The sequence below is a fragment of the Gastrolobium bilobum genome, unplaced genomic scaffold, assembly GCF_033153095.1.
Source record: "Gastrolobium bilobum isolate Gb01-03AN ecotype WA unplaced genomic scaffold, APGP_CSIRO_Gbil_v1 utg48796, whole genome shotgun sequence".
Classification (NCBI taxonomy): domain Eukaryota; kingdom Viridiplantae; phylum Streptophyta; class Magnoliopsida; order Fabales; family Fabaceae; genus Gastrolobium; species Gastrolobium bilobum.
This window is the reverse complement of record NW_026896941.1, coordinates 257,825-269,777: the sequence shown is the minus strand read 5'-3', so window position 1 is coordinate 269,777 and position 11,953 is coordinate 257,825. Positions and strand designations below refer to the sequence as shown.

The 11,953-nt window shown below is 37.0% G+C and overlaps 1 protein-coding gene across 1 annotated transcript; it reads left to right on the top strand.

Moving 5' to 3' along the window:
- Positions 1-3,266: 3,266 nt before the first annotated feature.
- Positions 3,267-4,825, top strand: LOC133302889 (probable serine/threonine-protein kinase PBL28; the record flags this gene model as incomplete). Its single annotated transcript, XM_061502705.1, has 2 exons — positions 3,267-3,389; positions 4,589-4,825. Coding segments are annotated over 2 exons (360 nt in total), but the record flags the coding sequence as incomplete, so codon positions are not given.
- Between the last annotated feature and the right edge of the window lie 7,128 nt (positions 4,826-11,953).

Genomic DNA, 11,953 nt, shown 5'->3' with positions numbered 1-11,953 from the left:
TCACAGGAGGATCAACACAGGAAGAACAGACACAGGAGGAACAGGACTAAGAGGAGGATACACTGACACAGGTAAGGGAGGTGATGAGATTTCTGGTGAAGGATTCTCCCCCTGAAGATGAGGACCTTGGAAAAAAGACTCAGATTCCTGAAATGTAACATCCATAGAAACAAAAAATTTCCTACTACTAGGGTGATAGCACTTGTAGCCCTTCTTATCAGGAGCATAACCAAGAAAAACACATTTAATAGCCCTAGGGTCCAACTTACTGCGATGATGTTTATGAACATGAACAAAAGCAACACATCCAAACACACGTGGAGGAAGACTCATAATTGGAATAGAAGGGAAAAAAGAAGTCATAGAGTGAATAGGACTTACATGGTCAAGTACACGAGTGGGTAAACGGTTGATCAAGAAAGCTGCAGTAAGAATAGCATCTCCCCAATAGTATTTGGGTACATGTGTCTGAAACATTAATGCACGAGCCACTTCAAGAAGGTGGCGATTTTTTCTTTCAGCAACCCCATTCTGTTGGGGGGTGTCAACACAAGTAAGTTCATGAATCATACCGTTATTTCTTATAAATTGGGAAAAACTGTGATTAACATATTCAGTACCATTATCTGTTCTTAATCTCTTGATTTTTTTACCAAACTGGGTCTCAACCATTTTATAAAATTGAAAGAACAGTTGTGGTACCTCAGACTTTTCATGCATTAAGTACACCCAAGTTACACGAGTGCAATCATCAATAAAAGAAACAAACCATCTATTTCCAGAAGCATGAGGGACTTTAGAGGGACCCCAAACATCAGAATGAATAAGATCAAAAGGTTCAACACTCTTAGTAATACTAGAAGGAAAAGACACACGATGATGCTTAGCAAATTCACAAACATCACAATGAAAAGACTCAACAGACTTAGACAAAAACAATGACGGAAATAAAGATTTGAGTAAACTAAATGGAGGATGACCTAAGCGCTTATGATGAAGCCAAATCAAAGAATCAGCAGTTGATTGACCATGAGACATCAAGATGTGATCTGTTACTTTATTTGCAGGAGATTGTGACACCAGATAGTACAACCCACCATGCTCTTTAGCACTACCAATCGTCTTCCCCGTGGCGAGATCCTGAAAAACACAATGGGTAGGATAGAAGGTTACAGTACAATTCAAATCTTTTGTAATTTTATGAATCGAAAGAAGATTCGTGGAGAGTTTAGGAACATGAAGAACATCCTTAAGATGTAAGGACTGCTGTAAGTTTATGTCACCAGAACCCGCAACTGATGTATGAGAGCCATCAGCTACGGCTATTGTATGAGTTCCAATGGTAGGATGATAAGAAGTAAAGGAGTCAGCACAACAAGCCATATGATCAGTAGCACCAGAATCAACAACCCAAGAATGTTTAAAATCATTACATGAAGAAATGAAAGAATAAGTTTTGGAGCTCATACCAGTCATAGTCAAAGTACTAGTATCAGATGACTTACTTAAAGAATCAAGGAGGGTTCGGAGCCGTTCCAACTCATCTGGACGAAATGCAGAATTTATTTTCGAGGAAGTAAAATGCTGTTGACCATGCATCCTATTCATCTTTTCTAAGACAGTTTGCTTTCCATGGAGGCGAAAGCATAGATCCTTGATATGACCTGTTCTTTTACAATAAGAACACCATCGATCATCTCTCTTAGGTTCAGAAGTTGCACCATCAGAAAACTTTGTAAGAGGCCATACTGCACAAAACTTGTCAAAGAATAGCACCAAGAAGCCAAAAAATCACAAACAAATACTAAACAACGTCAGATCTGACCGGAACAGTAACACAGCGGCCGAAACAGTAACACAGTGGCCGGAACAAATACCAAACAACGTCAGATCTGGTCGGAGGCAAGAAATTGGTGAAAGAACAAACTCCAAGAAGCCAAGAAATTCGGAAAAAAATACCAAACGATGTCCGATCAAAGTGGAGAGCACAGATCCAGAGCCGGCTTGGAGAGACGATCAGAACCGTGGTGGTCCGCGGCCGAGAACCACCGTCACGCGCCGTCACGCGCCGGTGAAGCTGGCGGCGCGTGGGATTCACGCGCAGAGACAAGGGCGGCGCGTGGAGGCGCGTCTGACCTCCGATGGTGCTGGGTTTTTCAGGCTAAGGTCGTCCGGCGAGCGCGATGGTTTCTGTGGCTGTTCGGAGTGAAGAATCCGCCGGAAAAAGAGTCCAATCGCGATGAACAGGTTCTGTACGGTGGTTCTAAGTTTTGAGCGTTGATTTTGTGAACGTTTTTTTTTCTTGTTGTGTAATAGACAAGGAAAAAGAAAGAGGAACAGTGAAGCAATGGTCTTCTCGGTCCAAGAGGTCCCCGGAAAAAAAATTCCGGTGGCGGCTGATGGCAGCGAGAGACGTAAAAAAGAATAAAAAAGGTTTCGTAGGCGCGGAAGCAGAGCCCTCAGGATCGAGAGCTCTGATACCAACTTGAAAGAAAAGGGTATTTGAAATATTATTGAATTGTGTAAATAATCTGTACAAAGAAGTCTCTATTTATAGAGAATGAAAACCCTAATACTTGACCTAATTCTTAACCTAATGGGCTTGGCCCAATACAACAAATACTAATAATAATAATAAAATAACAAATATTTACAACATCAGTTTTCACTTTTCTGTTCAAGTGATTCTGACAATATCTACCAGAGCTTTTTTTTTCCCTTATGTTTTCTTCTGAGCTGGTAAGAAAAAACCTTTTTAAAAAATGCAGAGGTAAGACTATATACAAGGATTTCCCTCACCCCTACCCTCACAAAAATGCATAGGTGAGGCTACATACAAGAATTTCCCTCAACCCTACTCTCACAAGTTGTGGTTTTGTGGGGAGTGATTTTTTATTTTTTTTAATGAGCTGGAACATTTATTTTTTATTTACACAGATTTGCATAAGTTTTCACTAATCATAACGTTTAAGAAAGTAATACAGACAAGTAGTTTTTACCATAATTGGATATAACCTGTAATGAACATAATTCAAATTCTGAAGGGGATAACCAGTGGTACTTACAACTGAATATTGCTAGCAATACTGATATTATCTATCTATCAATCTCGCTGTCTGTCTATATACACATAAAAACCATTCTATAACTCAAAAGGGTAAAGATTCTATCTGCAATCTTAAACTTTCTATCTTTCTTGTATATCCAAATTTCTACACAAAAGTGGTCCGAAGCTGACACCACTAATTCATCACTTCTGTCAACAGACTGGAAAACTCACTCTACAAAGTGATGTTTATGCATTTGGTGTTGTTCTTCTGGAGCTTTTGACAGGACGTCGAGCTGTAGATCTAAACCAGGGTCCAAATGATCAAAACCTTGTACTACAGGTAGGTGGGAAATGTATGTGTGTGTCTGTGTTAATTGGATAATGATCCTTAGGGATGTCAAATTAAGCTATTGATTCTTGAAAATTGCCATAATGTTTTTATTTTTTTTTTTTTTTTTCATTCCATTGGTCATAAAAATACAAGTAACTAGTTATCTTCCGTTGCTTCTTTCATATTGCAAAATGCTTTTTAGACATCCTTGATGATCACTTTCCTTATGTGTGAATGTGTCTATATTTACACACACACATATATATATATATATGGGAGAATCAGCTTACACCGGTGTAAAAGTAAAAGATCTTATATTAATCTTAGTTGTTGATCTCATTTTCTTTTAAACGTAACTAATAAATTAGAGCGCTTAAATGGAAGTGAGATCAATGATTAAAATTAAATATAAGAATTCTTATTCTTACACTAATATAAGCCGATATATATATAGGGAAATGTTATATTTACATATTTTTTGTTTACAAATTACGCTATATTCTCTCGGGAGAACACTAGGTTACACTATGTTCTCCCAGGAATACATAGTATAATTTGCAAAAATTTGTAAAAAAAGTTTGTAAACGGATCCTTCCCCACATATATATATATATATATAGGGGAAGGATCCGTTTACAAATTTTTTAACAAATTACAATAAGTATGACCGGTCATACACTCTTGATTGAAGTATGACCGGTCATACATAGTGTAGTTTGTAAGAGTTTGTAAACAAAAAGTTTGTAAATATAATATTCCCCATATATATATATATATATATATATATATATAGGGGGGGAAAACATTTCTGCAGCCACTTTAGATAAGGTTGTCTACAGCTACCCTTTTTTCACTAAGTACGACCGATCGTACATTAAAATTGCATTTTCTCTCTCCGCTACGTCAGCCGACAATGTCTAAGGAAAGAGAAAAAAAGGAACAGTTTTATTGTTATAACTAAGTACGACCCGTCGTACTTAGTGAAAAAGAAGTAGTTGTGGACAATCTTATCTAAAGTGGCTGTAAAAATACCTTTCCCACATATATATATATATATATATATATATATATATATATATAGAGAGAGAGAGAGAGAGAGAGAGAGAGAGAGAGATCCACACATATATATACATTTCTGTGGTTCGCAAGTCTAAACGGTTAGATAATTACAACTGAAAGACTTTACTATGTTTGACATTTATATACAGGTGAGGCATTTACTGAATGACCGCAAGAAGCTTCGTAAGGTGATAGATCCAGAGATGGCTCGAAATTCTTACACTCTTGAGTCTATATTCATGTTTGCCAATCTGGCATCACGGTGTGTCCGTACTGAGAGTAATGAGAGACCTTCAATGGTAGAATGTGCCAAAGAAATCCAAATGATTATCTATACAAATTCAAAAGGTTTGGGGATGGTTCTGCATAGCTTGAGAACAGCCTAAATAAATCCTAAAAGTTTAGATTCCAGTATTATGATGATTTCTTATCCATCAATAAAAAATACTTAAATTACCTCTATTCATCGTAAGTTCTTCAATTCATTTTTAGACACCAAACTGGGTAATGTGACATGGAAGTATTGATTTTTTTTTTATAGCATTAGTAATTTTGATGATGGAATAGGAGTCAAGGAAATCAATCCATGGTGGACAAAGTAAAGGTGCATTTCCAATTTCCATGACAAGAACAAACTACTTCACTGCAAAATCTCCTCTTTCCCCCTAATATTATTATTTTCTTTTGGAATGATTGGCTTGTTTCCATAGATGGGCACATTGTTCAAATGAAGAAATTTATATATGAACCTTAAAATTAATTAATTAATATATATATATATATATATATATATATATATATATATATATATAAATCAGAATTTTGATTATAATGAAGAAAGAACCATGTATCTAACATGGTAGGCTTTACTTATTTATTTATTTTTACAAATTATCAGCTTCGCAACCTTTAAAGCCAATTGACTGTCAAAAGAAGAAAAGTTAATCAAGAATTTAGAAAAAAAATAAAGCTAATTTTTTATTTTTATTTTTTTAAAAAAGGTAATTTTTTTCACAGCATCAAATAATCCAACTATCCCTCTAATTTTCCCATGCACATAACAAGGTGACCATAGCATTTATATCTAAAAAAAAGAGTTTATCAATATTTGTCACTTGACTTCCGGAATCCATAAACTTGAAAAAAGACTTTTATTAAAAAAATTTCACTGGCCTTATTTGCTTCAATTCCGTAAGAATGAGTTATTGAAGAAAAAGTATTTCTTTTAGGGTGTGCATGACAACCTTCCCAGAATCAATTCTTTTTTAATTTCTGTTCCCGGAAACAGAAATGGATAGGAAACTCGTTTGGTAAAACCGGTTTATTTTTTTGTTCCCGGGATGAACCGGTTTAATTTTTGTGCTGGGGAACAGAAAAAAGAATCAGAAAATTTCTATTTTTTTATTCCCGGGCACAAAATGAGAAACACTTATCTCTCTCAATCATTCTCCACCTTTACCATCATCACCACTAGTGCCGTCGTCACCACCCCTCACCACCACGATGCCATCGCCACCATTACCACCACCTCCACCCATCACTACCACCATGCTACCATCACCACCACCACAACTACCACCGCTGCCACCACCACTACCACCATTATCACCATCACCGTCACCACCACCATCACTACTACTGCCATCAACCACCACCACCATTATTGCAACCATTGTCGTCACCGTCACCATCGCCATCACATGCAACTGCCACCACCCCCATCGCTACCACCACCACGACGCCACCACTACCATCACCACCACTGTCACCAACCACCACTACCATTGCCGCGGCCACTACTGTCACCACCACTGCCGTCGCCGCCGCCACCAACCACCACCATCATCGTCACAGCCATTATCGTCACCACCACCACCATTACACCACCCCCGCCACTACCATCACCACGCCATCGCCACCACTACCACCATCACCACCACCATTGTCACCTATCACCACCGTCGCAGCCACTGCCACCACCACCACCATAATGCCTTCACAACCACCACCTCCATGCCACTGCTACCATTGTTGCCGCCACCAACCACCATTGTCGCAGCCACTGCCGTCACCTCCACCACCACCATCCCCACCACTACTGCCGCCGCCGCCATCATTACCACCGCCATTGTCGCAGCCACTGCCATCACAACCACCACCACTATCTTCACCACGTCACTGCCACCACCACTACCGTATCGCCGCCGCCACCATGCCACTCACCGCCACCACCACCACAACCACACCATATGGAAAGGAAAGTGATGATCCGAAATTTTTTTATATTTAATAGGAATTATTTTTTATTATATTATTTGTTGTGTTATCAAACACAATTCTCGTTCTCGGAATAAAAATAGAACATGTTATCAAACACATTTTTTTTCTTAGAAACTGTTCTAAGGCATAGAAATAGAAAAGAATTGTTTCTTTTCAGAAACACTGCTAGGGAATAGAATGGTTGTCATACACATCTTTAGAATTCTTATTATCAGATAAAACTGAAAGATATAAAAAGGAAAGTGTGGGCAATGAATGAGATACACTAAATATTGAACCTTGCATAAAGATCATATAAAGATCATGCACATCTTTAGAATTCTTATTGAATCTTTGGAGGGTAGTAAGGCGTAGAGAGGGGGTAACGAAAGAATTGGGGTAGTTTTGGGCAATATGGAGAAAGCTGACCTCTTAGAGTGTAGAGACTGTACCTTTCTGTTCCATTTTTACTTTTCTCTTATTATTCTGTGCAATCTGTATCACACCATGCAATTTCACCAAATTTAATTACATGGTTATTCCAATTCTTGTGTTTTGTTGTTAGCTCCATTCTGTGTTTTCTTCTATTTTTACTCTGATACCCATTAGTTTATTGCTTGAATGGTTTATTACACACTAAGGCCCTATTTATAAGTGATTCTCAATAACTAACCTACTGATTTGGTACAACATCCTAACTAGTCTAACTGCCTTAACTATTCCAACTCTACACTGTTATCCGTTGTGTTTGGCCCATAACGTTACACTCAAAGATCTTCTAACCATAACATCCTAATCCCCTTTGAAACTTTTGAAAGGGACCTTGTTCACATAGTCCAAGAACTTGAGATCATCCCGGACGCACGTTGAATGCATATGCAGTGTAATCTGGCTGTCTACACCAATTAAAGAATGTTCTTGAAGTCTTTTTCATCTCCCTGGGTGAAAACACACCATGAAATATCTGAACATACAGCAAAATCCCATGAAAAGAGATGGTCCAGCTCTTAGATTCTCATAGAAAAGAGAAATGAACGAAAAAAAATTAGAAAATGTTTATTGCTTAAATGGTTTATCGCACACGAAGGCCCTATTTATAGTGATTCTCAATAACTAACCAACTAATTTGTTACAACTTCCTAACTACTCCAACTGCCATAACTATACCAACTCTACACTGTTATGTATTGTCTTTTGATTCAAATTTATGGTGATGCTTACTTAGACCTATATGAGGTTAACGTTAATGTATAGAAGTTTCACAATGAATAAGAATTTAACCCACTTTTAGTAACACTTTCTCCCTAAAAGGCAAAAACCCATCATACTATCGGAGTGAAAAAGAACAATTTCATGACAACTTTTGATGGACTATTTAGTCCAAGCACACCCCGTTTAGCCCTAACCCATGTGGGCAAGGACTAAAAAGACCATATAGACAAAAGCCCACAAGGTAAAAGAAAACCCTTAAAAAGTCATGTGGGATAAGGCCAGCCAATTGACCATATTACTACAAAAATAGCAGAGCCCGAATCAACGAACAGAATCAAATAAATAATTAATTACCATTTCTAGAATTTGTATGCCTCTGTATATGAATAGACAAATTCACAAAGATACGTTCACAAAGAAAGATAGATTACCATAACTATGTCCAACATGATATGCTCTGGGAAAGGTGATGACAAACTCTCATGGCTTCTGCACAACCTTGTACACTGCCACATCATGTTGTAACACGACATTTGGATGAATGAGATGACAACCTCTCCAGGTAAGCCATACCAAGTTTTATTAGCACCTGAGTGATGATAATTTATGCCGCAAAGAAGACATTAATATATATTAAAATCTGAGTTGAGTAATGTTAAACAATGACAGACGCAGTAAAGATAGTGTGTATAATAGGATCAATATTTCATAATATAGACAAATACTAGAACCAAAAAGTTACTCAGTACATTTAATATTAGGAAAAATAAGCTCTTTGCTGAACCTGTGCATAGGTAGTAATAGTATAGTACATATCCTACAGGGCTTCAAGTCTTTTATTACAACCTGAACTCAAAGGGACTTCTTGGGCTGACTCTTAGCTTGGATGACCTGTACAAGCCATATCCCATGAGAAAATACACCATTGGTAATAACACAGCATGAGGCTGCTCCTCTGTTACCATTGATGCACATGCTTGAACCTGTAGTTCCACCAGCAGCTATTAAATTAAAGATCATTTCAATATATACACATGATTATAACAAATAGAAATTGAACTATTTTACTCACCTCAATAAAAGAACTGAACTGTCTTTCTAACTTTGAAGTGATGTGGAGAGCCTGAGAGTGAGATGGAGACATATCCCTAAAAAAAATTAATGAACGACTATGTAATTTTCTCAATCCTTCACTTATGTTGGGTCTCCTACTGGATGCCAATACAAAGTTAAAAGAATGAAATATATCTCTAAGCTTCAGTGCCAACTACAAAGTCCTGAAAGTACGCAAAAAGAAACTGTGACTTGCAATGCTTCAGTCAACCAAATTGATAATGCATTGCTGTGGCGTTATAGGCTAGACCACCCAAATTTTCTTTATATGTAAGTCTGTATCGTGATTTACTAAATATAAATTCATAAAAATTCATCTTTTCCTCCAAGTGAAATTTGCCAGTTGTCCAAGCATGTAAAAGCTTCTTATCCCATACACGCCTATTATCCTTCTAAAAAAATTTCACTTATACACGGTGACATTACAAAAACATTAAAAGGGGAGAAATCCTATGATCTGTTTTTCTATACTTCTCCCTGAATCTGAATCAAGATGATTGCAGAATCAAGAGGGACAATGGAAAACTTAAGTTACAGAAAGGTATCTCTCATAACTCCACGAAATCCAAGAGTCCAGGATCTCCCTCTCTACCTCTCCTCCAAACCCAATCTAACTCTTTATTATTTACCCTCCTACTATTTATACCATGTCACTTCTCACTCTCATCTAATTTGGTTAGGATCTCTAACTAACTAACTAATTGTTTATAAAACTGTAACTGACCTTGGTTTCATCATAGCAGAAAATGACCCAACTCCTATTTCCCCTGTGCTCGCCTTATTCCTCCTAACATACAACTTTTAAATTCGGGGTCTGCTAATAGATTTGGCCAGCTGGAAGGATTCGTCTACATTGCATCAATGTCAACCTCAAGCAAGGGGTCAATTAGAGAAAACAAAGTACATCTCATCATCAAGAGTTGCATAGATAATTATAAGCTACTAAGTTTTACCACTCTCAACAATGAAGCTAGAGATAAACACAAGAGATGGACAATGGAGTTTGTGAATTTCCCTCACTGCTCTCTAATTTTTCTTCACAATGCAAACTATTGTTATAAGGCAATGCCCTTCAGTCTCAAGAACACCCAAGACTGTTTAGCAAAGATCGATGGACAAGGTCACAAGAACAAACAACTAGAGTGGAAATCAGGCTTGCCCAATTGGGTACTTAAAGAGAAAGCTTGTTTTGCAAGGTCTTACAGCTGTAAAAATAATATAAACAAATAATAACACAGTTTTGATACATAAGTAAAAAGAATAAAACAAACTCAAACAAACACACACACACACACACACAACACACACCCACACACAGATATATAACATATATTGAAGTATTGGCACACAAATGATACGGAACAAAAATGTCAGACTTTGTCATAGCTGGGCCATGCCCACAGTCCATTGAAATTGCTGGGTATGTGGTACATGATTTTGAAATGTTTAGCCTTCTTTTCTTTAAATTGTTTTTAGTACCTAATGCCAGTAATCCAGGGGAAATTTCTTGGAAGTTGCCTAATCAACTAACTGCCTCTATTTGAACAAGTATACAGAGGTCCTGACAAACCATGTATTGCGTAAAGAATAGAACTATTGGGTCTATTTCAATACTTAACAATGCCATTTTGCCTATTCATCTACTTTTGTGCAAATTTAGCATCTGAAAATTGTCATGTTTGTACTATGTATGGCAGGCATGGTCTGGAGTAACTGCACACGTTATGCTCTTGGTATTCATTATAAGTTGTTTGTTCACGAACATAAAGTAAATGAAGTGTTTTTATAGTCAAGACAACTCATGAGCAAAATCTGTCAGCAAAAAGTGAAATTTTGTGACAATATGATTAAGTTCATAGACACTTTTAAAGCCCATAAACAATTTAAGTTCAGAGCAAGTTCTTATTTGTCTTAGGACAAAGGATGTGAAGATCTCAAGTAACAAGTAACTCCACCCCTAGTTGCTGATATCGAAGTACCCAACAATATTGAAAGAAATTAAGTACCTCTATAAGAAAATAGAAGACAAATTAAAGCCCAAGTAACCCAGCTAACAGAAAGAATTCATACCACATCATATTTATAGTCTAGCTCTAATCAGGGAATGGGTTAGTTATTAACCCAATAAATGATCTCAAGTTAACCAGAAAATAAAATCTGACACTTGTAAATAATCCCCGTTCCGCACATCAGTTTTGTTTGTTCTTCTTAAAGGTACAGTTTAGATGATAATTAGAACACACATTACAGAAACAATTACCAAGCAAGTAAACCTTAAAAACCACTTCCCATTAAATCCCGACTAGCGAGGGTATAAGTGAGGGCAATTCTTGTATACAACATTACCCTTGCATATTAGCAAAGAGACTTTTTCCAATATTCGAACCCGTGACCTTTCAATCACATATAAACCTTAAACTTTGAAAAAGCTCCAACTAATTGTGTGGCAATGACCTTAGGAAAATATCAGCAACTTTACCTCCTAAGAGCTTTTAGACATCTCATGATGCAAGCAAAAATATGCTTGTGCTTTCTAACTCTTCCCTTTCTGTGAAAATACCACAAGTAACGTACAGCCCAAACAAAAAAATAAAATTCCAGCTCTCCCAAGTCCCATCCATAATTTGTGGCAAATAAAGTCAACTATAAGAGATACAACATTCCAAATATTCATTTCAGTTTCAGCTTGATTTGCTATCTGAAACACAAACAATGAGCAATGACTAGAAAATCCTTAAAAGTAAATGAAGCAGATTGCTAGTACATTGGGAAGAAAAAGGGCAGTCATGTCATGACTAAGAAAGATAGGACATTGTTATCATTACAATATCAAGATGAACCTAACAACATAAGACTTTTAATCAAAACTAAAGAGATAGTGAGCCAATTACACTGTCCATTTTCTAATTGATGCTCACCTGGTTCTACTC